Genomic DNA, 16,931 nt, shown 5'->3' with positions numbered 1-16,931 from the left:
CAGTGGCGGTGCACACGGCGCCGGGGGCGCCTCCGCCTCCTCCCCCCCGCCTCCTCCTCCTCCTCAGCTGCCGCCGCCGCCCATGGTGACGCCGCCGCAGGAGCCGGCCGGGGACGGGGCGGCGCCGCTGCCGACAGCGCCGCCACCACCGCCGCCGCTGCCGCCACCGCCACTGCCATCGCCGCTGCCGGCTACCTCCGCCGCCGACCCGGCCGAGTCGCCGACGCCGCTCCGGGAGCACCAGCCGCCCGCCCGCAACGACTACATCAAAGTGGAGAAAATAGACATTGCCGACGACGACGACGACGAGAGCTTAGAGGCCACGCTGGGCCAGGTGTCAACGTTCGAGGCGTCTCAGTTCGACGGGGACAACTCGACGAGCTCTCACGACATGTCCGGCCTCTTCAGCGGAATCTCAGACCAAGGTGGGTCTGGGGCGTGCACTCGGAAGGTTTGGCCAGTCTGCATCAGTAGACTGATCACTCCGAGGGCTATGTCGAGCTCCGGGCGATATGCCCGTCGAAATCTGAGCAGCATGTCGCTAGCGCAAAATTCGGCGCAGAAGCACGGCAGAGAACACGGTAGAGCGTTTGGTTCTGGTGTCGGTGCATGGTAGAAGAAAAAGAGGCATTCAGCTCTCTTGTTGCGCTAGTGCAACGCCTGTGAACCAGCACCTCCTGGCATAGTGAAGATCGTTAGTTCAACGTAGGAACTTTCAGCTCATAGTGTCGATGGTCAAGTCTACATGGAAACCGAATCGGGAAAATCAGCGGTCCCTAATTCCGCTGCGATTTGTGCTCCCCCCCCCCCCCCACCCCTCCACTTATATTCTATGTGCCGCGCGTCAGAATTTTTCGGCCTGAAAACCACATTCGTGTTGCATGACGGGCCGCGTTCTTCTTTCTTCAGGAGGCAGTGAAATGTTAGCGGCTGGAGTGGCGGAAGACGGCGCCCCGCAAGGTTAGTCCGTCTCGTAGCTTCAACTGCCAGGTGCTGCTCTGGGCTGTGGAGGGCGCTCTGGTGCGAACGTGAGCACAGGATGTACTGTAAAAGGTACTGCCGGCACCGTGCCAATATTCGGGAAAAGAAAACGAAATTTGACAACACGTGCGCCAGAACTCTTGAGCGCGTCGAGGGGACGTCTCTCGGCTGTAGGACGTCTGTGCGTTCAAATGATATCTTTTTCATGCAAGGACAAAATTGCGACTGTATGCGCATTTTGTCCACTTTGACATTGTAACGGGACCAGCCGGGCTTGGATCAAGCCCTCGCCAGGAAAAACGGTCGGAACGTTACACGAATGTGCCAGGTAGCCTTACTGCTGGCACCCAATTCACGCATGGCATGTGTATCCGTCAAAATACACGCCCAGGGCGGCACCTGATCGTCGCGGCTTGACCGGCTTGCCCTGTCGGTCAAGCCACCAGTTTCACCGGTCACTTTCTGCATTGGTGCTCTGAATGCCGAGTGTCCTGCTTGTTCAGCGTGGTCTCCAGTTTGTAACTGACCGGAAGTACTCGCTGCATGTAACCTGTGGCCGGTGCGGAGTGCGGTCGGGTGAGATTCGGTCCGCGCCCGTGCGCCCCAGGCTGTGTTCGGTGGCCAGCCCGCGCCGCGCCGTTTGCCGCAAGCCCCGGAGGCCGACGGCACCGTGCCCGCGACGCCGTTGGCCCGGCCGAGAGTGGCGGCGGCTGTCGGGGCGCCGCGCGCCGCCCTGTCAAGTCCGGTACGTGCAGGCAGCAGAGCGCAGGCCGGGTCAGCCGCACGCTACTCGGCGTGAAGGTCGCTGCGACCCGCGGCTGGAGTGGGGCGCCGGGCTCCCGCTCGGCGCGCGCTCGACGGGGCCAGCAGGCCGCCTGCGTCCGGCTGCCAGCCAGCGCGCCGGCCTGCCCGCGTCACACGGCCGGCGGCCCAGCCGGACGTGGCACCGGCCAGGTCAGCCGCAGCACGCAGTCGGGTCCACAGGCAGCGCCAAGGACGCGGAGCCGCCGGGTCGGTGATAGTGGCACGTGTACGCGAGGCGTGGTGCGTTTTGTAGTGTTGCCAAGCTCGCCACGACCAGCGCTGGCCGCTACCTGCTGGTCATTCGTTGGCTCACCCCGTGTGGAAAACTGCGTGGCCAGTGGCCCAGCAGACGCACGCCCTAACGAGCTCTGAATAGCCCCGTGAGCGTGCCAGCCGGCGAGGGCCACTGCACTGCGTGGCGCCACCGGCACAGCGCGCGCAGCAGTGGGGGACTCGGCGGGGTTACTTCCGCGGACGCAGCGCTCTGGTTACTTCCGCGGACGCAGCGGTCTGAGCCGGGCCGGGAGCTGGGAGCTCACGGCGCCGCCGACCACGGCCGCTTGCGCCAGCAGCTGACTGGTGTGGGCGGTGTGCAGACCTGGATCGCCAAGCATTCGTTGCGCGGCAATGTCCGGCTCAGCGTGGATTATCCCGTATGTGGTACGACTGCGGTCATTACAGCGCGGCGTTACGAGAGCCGTTCTTAACGCTGCTGGCCTTGGGTTAACCACCACTAAGCCAACACACGCTTGCAAATTCACGTATAGGGAAGCACTCGCCAGCGAGTGTTGCTCTGTCTGTTGTGGCGGTCCGAGCTCAAGGCCGTGGAACTATGAACGATATTGGGATCACGTTGGCGAGAAACGTGCTTTATGTATTGGTACTGGCATCAATGATGTTCTACGTACACCTAGTTGCGTTTGCATATCACCGGAAGATCATCGAGGAAAGTAGACGCTCTTTCCTTGGCCCGAAATCGACGTCTATGAGTTGGTGTCGGTACATTTGGATGCTTTCGCCGCCGCGATGCACATATAAGTCGAATCGGAATCGAGCGTTTTATTCCTCCAAATCTGTGAAAGACTTATTCCGTCGGCATCTCGGCTCCGTCCGCCGACTCTGCAGAGGCGCGCTTGGTCGGCCTGTCGGCGGGCGGTGACGCGCGCGAACCTGCTGGTCTCGCGGGCTGACGGACGGCGCGTGTCTGTTGCAGCGGCGGCCGGCGCGCACGTGTGCGCCCTGTGCGGCGCCGTCTTCCGGCACCCCGACTCGCTGCGCTTCCACAAGGAGGTGCACAAGGGCCGCACGCGCTGCCCAGTCTGCGGCCGCGTGTTCAGCCGGCGCGCCTACCTCACGCAGCACCTGCGCATGTGCCACCCGTGCGACGCCGTCCGGTTGGCGCCTCCTTGAGCGGCGCGCGGCGGCGCATCAGTTGTCACGAGGCCGCGGCGGCGCGCTAAGATCCACGGAGCATCCCTGACGGCGTTAGAGGCGCTCCGAGGCGGCAGGCCCGCCGCGGGCGACCGCTAGCCGTGCCGAACGGCGTCCTGGAGCGCAGGCTGTACTGCAGTCAGCGGAAGGGAGCCGGTAGCGGCGTCTGCGAGGGCTCGAGCGGTGTGGGGCTGGACGTAGCCGAGCCGGTTGTGAACTGATGGCGAGCGCCGCGGCGGCGCGATCCAGAAGCGCGCGCTGCTGGAGGCGGTGTCGCGGAAGCGGGCAGTGTGAAGATGAGTTCGCTGCGGGCGTGGCGTACTGTGGTCAGCGGGCCGTGGCTGGTGCTGCCGCCAGAGCTGGAGCCGGCGGTCCTGTCCACGAGGCTGGTGCCGGACGGTTGACGCCGGTGGAGGCGGCGCTAGGGGCGAGCCAGAGCGGCCGGCCGCCCACGGGTCGAGCCGGGACACCGCGCAAACTCGGACGCTGTCCGCTCTCCCTCGCCGCGTGGTGTGGCCCGGGGCTGCGCTGGCGGAGTGGGGCCTGGCAGCGGGCCCGGCAGAGGGCCCCGGGCCCTTTGGTGCGTGGCCGGAAGGGCCTCCGGAGCTGGGTAGGGCGGCGGTCGCTGGCGGCTGACCGTTCCAGCCAGGCTGCACCACACCACCGCAAAGTGTGCCGAATGCTGGAATCTTTTGAGCCGTGGAAATCGTCAAGTGACATCACGCTGCCTGAAGTTGTCGTGGTCTTGTATACTTTGGGATCGGCGTCGCTTGGAGCGGGCTGCCTGCCAGCAACTTTGACAGAAACTAAAATGGTTAGTAGCTGGCGCTGTCATTACTTTGAAAGGGTTATTGGAGCTGTGCATTGATATCCATTTGTGATGCGACTTATTGAACCACTGTCATGTATCATGCTGCTCACGATGATCCAAACAAACGTATCCATTGTATTTAGTTAATGGCTGTTATTTCGGGATGCAGCTTGTTATGGATGTACGCTATGTTTTATCGCCTTGTTCATAATGGTCCAAATAAACGTCCGTTGTTGGACTCCACGGCTGGGCGGGTATTGGAGGACAGGTGACCCGCTGTGGACCAGGTCCCTGACGGGGCATCCCCGGCGGTCTCGGAGAGGTCGATGTGCAGATATTCACGGGGCCTGGCTGGCGTGCCTCGGCGCCCTGACCGACCGGATCCAGAGTCGTGGCGCCCCTCTGAGCGGCCACTCCGCCGCTGTGTATGTCCCGCTCCAGTCCCGGGCTCGTGACGCGTGACGCTGGTCACCACGACACCGGCCCGGTGACGGCGGGCGCGGCCGGGAGCAGTGATGGTCTGCTCCCGGCTGTTGGCTATGGTGTCATGCTGCGGTCAACGACGGCGACAGTATTATTCAGCGCCCATCGGCATCGACGTAGAAGCGGTCGTGGTCAAACGTCGCGCCCGGTGGTGGTGGTTAGACTGCTCGTCCAGCGGCGTCGCTCAGATCTGTTCTCCACGGACTGGTCCAGCTCCGCAGTCGCCGGGAGGTTAGCCCCGTGCAGTTGGGGTTCATCGCCGGGGCGCGCCGCGGGCACTGAGGCCCTGGGGCAGGTGCGAGCGGTCAGATGGCACCGCGCTCTCATGCCCCGTCCCAGTGTCCGTGCGGGCGCAGGCGAACCGCCAGCGTCGGCACCCAGTGCCCAGCGGCGGGCCGCCACACGCTTTATCACGTTGCAGAATGTCTTGTTCTCACATAGCATGGCGCCGTGTCGCTGCTGGGGACGGATGGTGTAGGTTTATTAGGATATCGTGTTCGGAACACTGCGCGACGTGCGGCCTGCTCCTTTCCTGGGCGATTTTCGGGAAAAAATGCGCTAATAAGGATGTCGGCTGAGAGTCCAGTCCACAATCTACATAGATGAGGATTGTCCGCCGAGAATTTGTTAGGAACTTACGTCGAAAATCTGATGGGTCGCCGTCTGTTGTCTTATCGCAAATTCATTGAGTCATCGTTGCCATCGTCTGATCTGATGCACCAGCCGCATGTGACGCTCCCCCCTACACGTGCGCCAGTCAGCGCGACGGTATAACATGTGCGGCGATAGGTCCACAACACTCGGTGCGTCGAGTCGCTCGCGGTGTGGCGGCGCGCCGCCGCCGTGCTCTAACCTGGCCTCTCTGCTGTGGCGCAGGTAGCTCGGCCGGCGGCGCGCGCTGCGCTGTCTGCCAGAAGGCGTTCAAGAGCCGCGACTCGCTGCGCAACCACCGGGCGCTTCACGAGGGCCGCACCGTGTGCGAACTGTGCGGCCGCGTGTTCAGCACGCTGTCCAACCTCTCCGAGCACCGGCGCAACTTCCACGGCGGCTCGCGGTCCGCGCTGCCGCCGCCGCCGCCGCCGCCGCCGCCACCGCCTCCGCCGTCGCGCCTCCGGTAGCGGCCGCGGTGAGCGTGAGGGCGAGGTTGCTGGATGTCCCTCGCGGTCTGCGACGTGGCGACCGAGCCGCTGACGAGAAGGCCGAGGCCGGCGCGCTGCTGGCCAGTGAGGGTGTGGAGTCGTCATGGCGCTCGCTGGGTCCAGGCGGCCTCGCGTCTCCCCGCCAGCGCCGGGACCGTTTTCGCAGGATCGACTGCGTGGACGCAGTCTGCGTCTGTTTCTTACGTGGGTGGGGGGGGGGGGGGGAGGGATTTAGTTAAATAAAACCGGCGGAAACCACGGAGACCAGCTCGTGGCGGTGTGCTGTGCGCAAGCAATGTCTCCGGTTGCACCGGCTGCCATCCGGCCGCACGGCGCGAGGCCGTCTGGGGGACGGCCACTAAGAGCGCACGCTTACTCTGCTCGGCCTGCGTTCACCGATAGCGGCCGGTGGCTGGGATGAACGTGAGGATCATGACCGCTGGCCTGGAAACGTCCCCGGGTGCCGGGCAGCATTATAAGCTCAGTGGCATGGCGTGAGCGAAAGTCTTCAGGCTATGAAACTAATGCCCACAATCATGCAGCGCCTCTATATTCCCATTTCGGAAACGGTCGGCGTCATTTCGTGGTGCCGTCGGCCGTCACCACGGTGACAGATTGGCCATAGCTGATCCCCGCCGCCGCCACCGCCGACACCCCGCGCCAACTCGGAGCGGGCGGCACCATGGCGAGACGGCCCGGCCGGTGTGCCCTGCGCCGCCCGTGCGCTGCGCCGACGGTGCCCCTGACCGCGCTGTGGTGCTCCTCTCTGCCGGTAGGCGGTGTGCCGGTGACCGGCGCCGGCCTGTCGTGGATGGACGACCGGCCGTCGGGTGCCGGCGGCGGCGGCGGCGGCGGCCCCGGCCCCGGCCCCGGCCCATTCCCCTGCACGGTCTGCGGCAAGACGTTCGCGCGCAGGACGTCCCTGGCGCACCACATGGGCCTGCACCGCGGCGAGACGCGCTGTCCCGTCTGCCAGAGGGTGTTCTCACGCCGCGAACACATGCGCACCCACCTGCGCGCGCAGCACGGGCTCACGTGACCTGCTGCCGCCGCCGCCGGCCGCCAGCCACCGGCGCCGCGCGGGGTTCGTCGGGTGCCGAGCGAAGCTTGAATGCAGCCGCAAGCACGGGCGGAGATGGCGGGAGAGCCGGCCGAGCCGGGAGATGCGCCCTCAGAGACACCGCCCGCTGCTTTCCTGGGGTATGTTTTGGACGTTTGGGTGGCTCTCCACGTTGGCGAGCTTGCAGGCTAAGTGGAGGCTTTTGTTTGCCGTTGCGAATAGTCTGCGCCAACCTTACGGTGATTGGAACATTTTGGGTGAGGTTTTATCATGTCGATGTCAGATCCGACGCTGTGCCCTTTTGGAAGCAAGGTCTCCCATTTCGACATGCCATCACCTCTGTTGCGTGGATCGTTGGGGGCTCCATGTGCGCGTTGAAATGCGCTTAGACGATGATGAAATGCACTCAGACATTTAGATGTTGACTGATGCTGTCACCGCCGGTAAACGGCGGTGTGGTGTTCATCACAAATCTGAATTCAAACCACTGTGATTTGTTTTCGTGAATACAACGAAGGAATGGCGTCCGTTAGCTATCTGGACGGCTGATACGTGCCAATGCAAGCTGTGCCAATTAAAAAGTGGCCCGCACACACCTCGAAACGACAGCGGCAGCCCTGTGCTGGGTGCGACTTCCGAACGCCCTCTCGCTGCATGCTTGGCTGTTTCTCGAGAGATGCGCGAGAGTTTGGGGACGATGGTACATGTGTCCGACGTCACATTTGGGCCAACGAATTCCGATGGTGCCTGCGTGTGCGTGGTGCTGCGGCGTGTATCGGCTGCCACGAGGTGAGGCTTTAGGGCAGCTCGTTACGTCACAAGGATGGCGCTATAGTTTTGAATACGTGGGTCTTTACAGCAGCCTGAACAAAGCCATCGTTTTTAAACATCAGCCAGCTGCTCGTTGGTCATCCAGTTGTTGCGGACGATTTAATGCCGACCTCCGTGTTCCAAGCCGCCCGACCTTGTTCCAAGTCACTAGGCCTCCGTGTTCCAAGCCACCAGACCTCCATGTTCCAAGCCACCGGACCTCCGTGTTTCGATTCACCAAACCTCCTTATTCCAAGCCGCCGGACCTCTGCGTTCCGAACCACCGGCGCTCTTCTCGCGGTGGAGGACGCTGACACGGCGGCTGGGTAGCGGTCGGTCGGCAGCCGCGCCGCTCCGCCGCCGCTAGCCCGCCACTGACGCGCTCCTCCTGTTTTAGCGTGCGCTCGGGGCGGTGCGGCGGCGGCGGCCGGTGCGGCGCGGCTGCATGTGTGCCGCACATGCGGCCGCACCTTCGGCAACCGGTCGTCACTGAGCCACCACCGCACGGTGCACCGCGGCCAGACGACGTGCCACCTGTGCGGCCGCACCCTCTCCCGCAAGGTGGAGCTGCGCCGGCACATGCGCGTCATGCATGGCCTGCTAGTGCCGCCTCGCTGACGGGACGAGATCAGATGAGGCGACTGACGAGAGGCCGACTGCCGGCGCCACAGCGGAGCTGGCGGGACGCGCCGCCGTCCGGGCAGGCCTGGTGGCCGCCGTCGGCGCCGACACCAGCGGCCTTGAGGGACGCTCGGGGCTGGCGGCGGACCCGTCAGTGTGTGACGAGACACGCGTCAGCCGAAGCACGCCGGCGCATTCTGATGGAGCCAGTGCGAGACAGCGGGTCGTGCTTTTTAAAGCGTTTACTCATACACGGCGGTGCATTTCGCTTGTTTCCACTGGACACATGCCGTTCTCATACACATTGTTATTGAAGTGATGGTGGGACAGAAATATACGGTCAGTGATACTGGCAGTTGCATTTATTGACTTCAGTGTGTCAGCTAGACACACTGAATGCACAGAGTGTGTTGGCGTACATGTGAACTTACTTGGACTAAAATTTGATTTTCTTGGGTCATGCCATTGGGGTTAAATAAGGTCAAACAACGTCAAACTCCAGATTGGTGTCCAAAATGCCTTCAGATCTCCTCATGCAACCACCCTGACTCCAGATGCTTGTTATAAGCAAAAGGCCAGTGGTGTTCACTTAAGGGCAATGACCTTTTTTACCTTTAGAAGGTTAAGGTGACCAAAAACCTACGAGGCTGCTCCTATTTTGTCATTCAAATAAGCGTCAGTGATTGCTTTAGGTGTATGTTCCTAAAAACAAAATGTTGACCTGGGTCATTCTAGGTAGATCACTGAAATTTGTTGTGATTCTAGATTCAATTGGTTTATTGCTTACGGAGCTCTTCCAGATATGTATGGCTTCGTCTGACACTCCGTTGTCTCACCAGGGTGAACGATTCCTGGAAATGGCCTTCGCTGACAGCTATGACCTGACTTTTTAGCTGTATTTTAGTTTTAGTTTGGCGCGGCTACGCCGCGCCGCTCGGAAATCGATCTGGAAAAACCTTCGATAGGGATCAATTTGATCCCTAACCGGGCACGTGTTAGCGAACAGTGGGACCCGGGCCGTCCCTGCTCCTCTACCCACGAATCTTAATATGTCAATCTCGGTTGCTAGCCGGCCACGTTTGGGGTGGGAGAGCGCTTGCCCTGGCGTGGCTGGTGTGGCGCTGGTCGTGCAGCCACTGCATGGGCTCCTACGAGCAAGGAATAGACTCACCGTACCCGATGACGCACGGGTGTCTGGGCGGTCGTCTGACCTTCGAGTGAGCGGTGGACAGCGATACAAGGGTTGTCAGCAGGGTCGCGGCCACACCACTTCAGCACCGATGAGCTGGCGTCGTCCTCGGCCTCAGCCGCCTGATCAGGCAAGCGGCAGGTGGCCGGATCTTCGCGGCGGGCGGCCGGATCTACGCGGCGGGCGGCCGGATCTTCGCGGTGGGCGGCCGGATCTTTGCAGCGGGCGGCCGGATCTACGCGGCGGTCTCGCTGATTATTATCCGCTCGATCGCGCAAACAGCATATGTGGTTAATACCTTCACGTACCTTACGCTGTAAGCGCCCAACCATAGGTATTTCCGAGAAGAGTTGAGTATACACATCACTCAGGACGTACCGCATAGTGAGAGTGGCGGCTGAAATGAGAAATTTTCATCGTTTCCATCTTGGTGGGAAGGTTTTCTGAGAACTGCAGCCTCTTAAGTGCAATGATTTGCCTCGATTCGGATTAATTCAGCACATGCTGATGGTAGTGTCCAGCTGATTGACAGAAGGCATCTCCGCAACCCCACTTTGTTCTTCTGGTCGGCTTGCGAATGTCCTCCGCTGTCTGTGGTACGTTCTGGATACCGCAGGGTGCCCGTTGATGTTCCGTCCACACGAATCCATTATCGTCCATGCTCCCGCACACTGACTGTCCCTTGTGATGTCACTTAGCCATCACGCTCGTGGCCTTCATGCCCCAGCCCAGTCCTCTGACCCCCATGGCGTGACTGTGGTGCGGCGGCGGCGTTCTCAGACCTGACGTCACCTGCCTCTGCGCACTCACACCCGCTCTCCGCCTGGCCCCGGGTGTGAGAGGGTGGCCACCGTCGGGTGTATGACGGGCCGGCGTCCCTGCCGCCGCGAAACCTGCCGGCCTGCTGACCGCTGACCGCCGCCGCTGTCCAGCTGCAGGCCACTGGCCGCCGGCGCTGGGCGGTTGCAGGGCGCTGACTGCCGCCGCTGGCCAGTTGCAGGCCGCTGACCGCCGCCGCTGACCGCCGCCGCTGACCAGTTGCAGGCCGCTGACCGCCGCCGCTGACCAGTGGCAGGCCGCTGACCGCCGCCGCTGACCAGTGGCAGGCCGCTGACCGCCGCCGCTGACCAGTTGCAGGCCGCTGACCGCCGCCGCTGACCAGCTTCAGGCCGCTGACCGCCGCCGCTGACCAGCTTCAGGCCGCTGACCGCTGCCGCTGGCCAGTTGCAGGCTTTCCGTGCCGCGAACCGGGCTGCGACCGTCGCTTCACCAGCCGGCCGCGGCTGAGCGACCACGGCGCCTGGCACCGCGGCGAGACCCGCTGCAATCTCTGTAGCCGCGTGCTCACCAGCAAGCACAACCTGCACAAGCACCTGCTGATGGTGCACAGCGTGGTGGTGCCCAAGCGGCCGCGCGGGCCGTGGCCGTCGCCGCCGGTCTAGCGGGATGGCGGGTCCGGTGTGCGTGACGGGCGGCTGGCACGGCCAGTCCTGGACCGCCGGGGCTGGACCGTCAGCGCCGGACAGCGGACGCCGGGGCTGGACCGTCAGCGCTGGACAGGGGACCGCCGACGCTGGACCGTCAGCGCCGGACAGGGGACCGCCGACGCTGGACCGTCAGCGCCGGACAGCGGACGCCGGGGCTGGACCGTCAGCGCCGGACAGGGGACCGCTGAGGCTGGTCCGCCCGGACCGGTCGGCTCGGATGTGCGGCTGGTGGGGCCGGGTGCTCGCACTGATCGCCACCCGACTCGCTGTCTGTCGTCCATTCCACTCATTCTACAGACCAGTTCCTCAGGCGAAGTCAGACAAACGGCGCGTACGAAATCTCGCCGGTTGTACAACCTTTTCTTCGAGTAGCCCATGCATCGAGTGTCAGCTTGAGCTGTCCATGAGATTGCCATGGTGACATTGGTGCAGGTCCCGTTGGGAGCAGGCTCGACGTTCTCGATGTTCGTACGTTCTCGATGCTGAGGCGCTCTCTGGGTTGGGCGTGTCATGTGGCGTTGAAAGCCTTATTCTCGTCCTTCTCTGCGGAGATCGTCTCAGTGATCGCGTACCGGCCGAGTGGTTGGGCCGTTGGGTTCTGTAGTGGGAGCGCCGACGTTCGATTTCGTGTACGCCCGTGCCCCTTAGCGCCAGCGTGACCACGGCAGTCGCTGACCCAAAGGCTTCGCGGCGATGCGCGTCGTGCTATTTATTGCGGCTTATGAAGTGAACGATGCATGGCTATTTTGCGCGCAGAATATCACCACAAGCTCACCAGTTGTGCCCTTGGTGAAAATGGCGTCATCAACCTTTGTGTGTGGTGTGTGTCGTGCATTATTTCGTTTGTTTCAATATAAGCATCACATCATGAGCCGTCGGGTTTCCTTTGATTCGCTACGGCGTCCACATAATCGACATCCCTCTGAATCGTGTTTTGGACTGTGTGTAGCTTTACCTAATGGGCACGAAGCTTTCAAACGTGCGTAACGGCATAAGCATTTTACAGCGCACCTTCTGCCTGTCGCGGCCGATCGCTCATTTGCAGTCCTGCTTATAAACGACCGTTCCGCTCTTGATTTCATTAACCTTGGCACCATTTCAGTGTTGGCCATCTAGCATCGCTCCAGCAGGCCACCTGCAGAGTTTGACGTTTCAGGCGGGACACAGCACGGGAGGGGTTACCGCTAGTAGCCTGATGACCCAGCGCCGCCGCCGCCGCCGGCGCGCCGCCTGACCCGGCCCGGGCCCGAGCCACCGCCGCCACGCCCGCCGACCGGCACACTGACGGCCGGCGTCTGTTGCAGGCCTGCGGTGCTCGGAGCCGGGCTGCGGCAGATGGCTGCGCAACGCGCCGCGACTGAGCGAGCACCGCGCCTGGCACCGCGGCGAGACTGTCTGTCCCGTCTGCGGCCGCCGGCTCGCGCACAGGATCAGTCTGCGCGCGCACGCCTTGAGCGCCCACGCCGTGGTCCTGCCCGGCCCGGCAGCGCGCGGCCGGGGACGATGAGGTCACGACCTTGGACGGAGGTCAGCTGACGCCACCACGTGACAGGCTGGTGCCAATGCATGAGGGTGCACGGCAGAATGGAGACGCTGGGTGAGGCTGCTTACTTCGCACATTCGTCCCAGTGGACGTTGCTACCGTGACCCGTGGCGAGTTGATACGATTTTGGACATTTCCGCATTTTCTCATTTTGTAAGCGTGTTTTGTTTTCCAGTAAAATTAGCGCAGTTTTACGAATGAGTCGCCCTAAAAAGTTGGAACAAAAGGTGCATAGTACGTCAACACGCACTCGGGTGTGGGGTCAATTTGACCCCCGAAGATTTTCCCGGAATGGTACCCGAACGGCGCGGTGTAGCTGCACCAAATTTTGCATAGCTGTAGAAAATTGAATGGCGAATCGCTTGGTATCAAAATTTTAGATGAAATTAGTGAGATCGCTGACCTACGGTAGGTCAAAGTCAGGCCATGGATTTAGCGAGGTCAATTTGTAGGGAATCGCTAAATCTGATGCAAGAACAGAGTGCTAGACGAAGCCATACATCTCTGAAATACTTTTTAAGGCAACACAACAATTAAACTATTAAATTCCTATGACCGAGGGTAGGGTGTAAAGGTCAGACTAAGGTCAAAACCAGCCTGTTTGACTTCTGTGGGGTTTGCTGCATCGGTAGGTTCTGGTGCTCATTTCGATTTTTTGGTAACAGGAACCTCATTACATCTTCCATGGACTTCTTGAAGGTCCGAATAGGTCACAGACCTAAGATGACCCACGTCAATATTTCGTTCCTAGGAACATGCTGCCTAGCGTAATCTTTGTCGCTTATTTAAATGCAAAACTCAAAACAGTCTTGTGTGAATTTGGTTACAAGACCTTCGAAAGGACAAAAAGGTCACTGATCATAAATGAGCATATAAACTTTTCCCTAGACAAGATACCTAGGTTTCAAGGGTACTTTGGAGACCAAGACCTGGAGTTTGACTTGTTTGACCTTATTTGACCGGAAGGTCATAACCTAGGAGCCTCAAACTGTGACCGAATTGAGCTCACTTAGAGGCCAACACGCCATGTCAATTTGGTGTCTTGGCTACGTTAGTTTCTGAGATCTTAGGGGGTCAAATTGACCCACACCTGAGCGAAGGGTATCCAACCGGCCACCCGGGCGCGTGTTAGAAACAGACAAAGGTCATCAACTCATCCCATGAGGCGTCAGCTGATGATGTTCTGTGTTTGCACATGCTGTTCAAGCTACGGGTGTGTGTAGTGAGTTGATCCCATGAAAAATAAATGAGGAACATGCCCCGAACATTCATTTTCCTTAAACCTGCTTATGTGTCAGCTTCTGTCATAACCTTCAACGTCTGATTTTAATGAAAATGCAAATGGATACAATCCTAGTTAATGTGTAGGGCCGCATGCCACAGGAACATTGTATGTTTTTCAAGTAGATCATTGCGGCTACAAATTCAAAATTGTGAATCCACGTAGGCCACTAAAAGCACTCCGAGTAAAAGCGCAATCAAATGTTAAACCAAATCAGACATACGCTGAAAATCCGGGTTCATCCGGAAGCAATGCGTGGAAACAGGCATGTGGGCATCGTGTAAGGCAGGAAAATGGTCAGCAATGCAATCAGTGCACCTTAACAGACAACACCTTCATCTCACCAACGTCTGGCCAAGCAACGCCCGGCGTCATCCTCGCCACTGGGACCCAAACGACACCCCCGCTCGATGACGAGTGCGAATTAAGTCTACGAGCGGGCCCCATCATACACTGGTCCCCTTCCCGAAGCAAGAGGCTACCTGACATAATCAGCCGGCTCGAGATCCATGCAGGTACCCTCATTGGCGCACAAAGATCCATTATTCACACACTAATTGGCACAGGGGCTTCAGTGCGGTTTAGCGGGCCCACGGCCAACATGGCAGAGGACACCCGGTTTGGTTTTGTGGCTAACTAGCGCGAGGCCCTTCCATCAACACATTGCGGCCCATTTCAATTTGTTGTTTATATATCATGCCTCCCTTTATTTTCAGAGGGTGCCGATTAACGTACATGGGCCTCGGGCATTTGGGGCACAGTCCCTGTCCCGTCCCTCTCCCGTCCCTGCCACCTCCCTCTTCAGTTCCTGTTTCGTCCCTGTCCCGCCCCTTCTTGCACCAATTCCGTCCCTTTTCCGCCTCTGCCGTTCACCTGTCCGGTCCCTTTCTCGCCCCTGTCCTGCACCTGTCCCTGTCTCCTGTTCCTGTCTCCGTTCAAAAATTGTCTTCTGGCCGACTTGAAGCCCATTGCCGCCTGCCGGCACACAATATCCTGTTCGGTACTGTGGGTCCCTGACTGACACGGGCGGGGCCCCTCATTACCTCAGGGACCCCGGTCAATACAAGAGGCCCTCTGATTGGCATCCACTAGCCTCGAGCCTTATCCCTATTTGGGAAGTGAGCCCACAGGCTGACACGGGCCCCGACTGTATCATATCGGTAGGTTCTGACTCCTGTATAGGAGCCGTCATTGCCCCACGGACCCCTGATCCGTGCAGGAGACCGCCTGGCTGGCATTCGGGGAGCCCGACCCTGCCGGCCAGAAACCCCTGCTACGGGGCCCTCCAGTCGGTCCCTTGCTCGCCTGTATCGAAAGCCCTTCAGAGGCCTTGGGACCGAAGGGAAACAACATGCCTCTGTGCCCCCCCCCCCCCCTCCCAGCGTCCTGGCTGCGCCCCTGCCGCCTGGTCTCGCTCGTCAGCCGGATAGATTGGGACGCGACGGAGACCATGGGCGGCGTCACGGATTTTTGGCTATAGGCGAGATTTTCCAGGGGGGCATCCTGGACCAAATGGAGCAGACTCAATAGGGGCTGGGCGCAGCCTTCTGCACAGTGTGGTACGAAGGGAAAGGTCACGTGTCCCCTCTTACGAAACTGCTACATGCATCATGTCCATGTAAATAATGCCAGCAATTGAAATATCAAGAATATGGGCGTTCGCCTTATTTAGCAAATGGCCTCGCTATCCTTGAACAGGGCTCTGTTTCAGGAAAGGGACTACCTTGACGCATAGAGGGGCCTCTTATCTAGAAACAACATGTTTCGGACTCACAAAGGTGGGCCTCCACGTCCAGTAAGGGTCTCGTTATCACAAACAAGGTATTCTTATCTGGAATCGTGGTCATCTGATGCATGAAGGCGGTCCTGAACTTAGAGAGTGTTTCCTTACCTAGAACAGGAGGCAGGAGGCCAGAAGGAAGCCTCGAACGGGAGGTCTTCCGAGCCAGGAAAGGCCTTCTTAACACGACATGGGGCCTCCTGATCCAGAGCATGGGCGTTAGTGTTCACAAAGGTGGTCTCATGATGAAAAACTGGCTTCGTGGAGCAGAAGAGTCTCCTGGTCCAAATGTATTACTCTCTAACTCAGATATGCGGCTTTCGTGGCCTGAATTTTGGTAATTAACGGGTGACCACTTCTCCTTTCGGTCAGGAAAAGGTGACTTTTCAAAAACTTGGGGGGGGGCAAAAACGCGCCCCTGTCCCTGCCCTGCCTACGGGCGGGAAGGGCATCGCAACTGCCCCCTTAGTCCCCCTACTGCGCCGCCCCTGACGGAGGCCGCCTGCAACAGCTGTTTCAAGGTCGGGCGGCGGGGATCGCCGTCGCACGGAGGTCCTGTTTATGAAAGTCAGTGGGCTGAGGCCGCGGCGGCCTCCCGGCCATCGTCTCCGTGGACTCGTGTTTGTCGTCCGTCCGTTCGCCTCCGCTTCGGTAGCCACGGCAACTCTGAACACCAGAACACTTCGAGCCCAATAAAGAAGCTGATAGACTTGGCTCCTTTCAGCCGCGATATCAAACAAGACGCAATACCGAAACGCCTGGGTGAGTGGATTTCTCGGCCCCAGAACCAAACTTTACCACACCGCTGCGTCGTTACACGCAGTTATGACAGCCTGTGCGCACGGTCAGCAGTCGTGCCGGGATGGACGACTGGGAAGTACCCTTCAACTGTAACCTAGCTCCGTACGAGGATGTCGGGCAAGCGATGCGGAAACTTGAGCCTCGGCACCGGCACGTGCTACTGGACGTGGCACTGGACGACTTGCACCACAGCGAATTCAATGTGTTTGGCTACGTGGCGCCGCTCACCAACGGCACGTCAGCGCGCTACAGGCGGCGCATCGCTGAGGCGTGGGCTGCCGCGGCGGCGGCGGCGGCGGCGGAGGCGGAAGCGGAGGCGCCCGCCTGCTGCTCCGTGCTGACCCAGCTCGGCGTGCTGGCGGTGATCCGCTCCGGCAGCGATTCGGAGCAGCTGACCGCCGTCGGCTCCGATGTCGACCTCATGTACGAGCTGGGGCCGCTGGCGGTGGAGGCTGCCGACACGGCGACGCCCGACGCCGTCCGCTGCGCGCGTGGCGATCGCGCCGGCTTCGTCACGCTCACGCTGCCACGCCGGCCGGACTGCCGGCACGCCGACGACGCCTGCTTCTCGGCGGCGACGGTGCGCAGCGCGAACCGGCGCGTGGCGCTGCTGCTGCACCCGGAGCAGAACGGCCTGACGCTGACTGAGGCCGGCCCCGCCTGCAACGTGTCCGACGGTCAGGCCCTCGACTTCGACTACGTGCCGTGT

The 16,931-nt window shown here is 60.7% G+C and overlaps 3 protein-coding genes across 3 annotated transcripts in view; all 3 read left to right on the top strand.

Moving 5' to 3' along the window:
* The first annotated feature begins 194 nt into the window (after positions 1–194).
* On the top strand, positions 195–3,700 carry LOC119099072 (zinc finger protein 775). Its single transcript, XM_037222127.1, has 3 exons — positions 195–425; positions 910–960; positions 2,999–3,700. Exons 1-3 carry the CDS (start codon positions 392–394, stop codon positions 3,193–3,195), a joined length of 282 nt encoding a protein of 93 aa, XP_037078022.1. The 5' UTR covers positions 195–391; the 3' UTR covers positions 3,196–3,700.
* Positions 3,513–10,771, top strand: LOC119098104 (zinc finger protein 354A). The gene is made up of 5 exons (XM_037221031.1): positions 3,513–3,534; positions 5,387–5,564; positions 6,565–6,665; positions 7,917–8,114; positions 10,560–10,771. The coding sequence occupies exons 1-5, from the start codon at positions 3,513–3,515 to the stop codon at positions 10,769–10,771; spliced, it is 711 nt and encodes a 236-aa protein (XP_037076926.1).
* A 5,575-nt stretch (positions 10,772–16,346) lies between these two features.
* The window catches only part of LOC119098103 (LETM1 domain-containing protein 1-like), a 3,402-nt gene continuing 2,817 nt past the window's right edge, over positions 16,347–16,931 (top strand). Inside the window, exons 1-2 of the mRNA XM_037221030.1 lie at positions 16,347–16,492; positions 16,811–16,927. Coding sequence (XP_037076925.1) covers positions 16,347–16,492; positions 16,811–16,927 — 263 coding nt within the window. The remainder of the gene's footprint in view (positions 16,493–16,810; positions 16,928–16,931) is intronic.

The sequence above is a fragment of the Pollicipes pollicipes genome, unplaced genomic scaffold, assembly GCF_011947565.3.
Source record: "Pollicipes pollicipes isolate AB1234 unplaced genomic scaffold, Ppol_2.1 Scaffold_4740;HRSCAF=5597_pilon_pilon_pilon, whole genome shotgun sequence".
NCBI lineage: Eukaryota > Metazoa > Arthropoda > Thecostraca > Pollicipedomorpha > Pollicipedidae > Pollicipes > Pollicipes pollicipes.
Note: the sequence above shows the minus strand (reverse complement) of the source record. Positions and strands in the feature narration are given on the sequence as shown.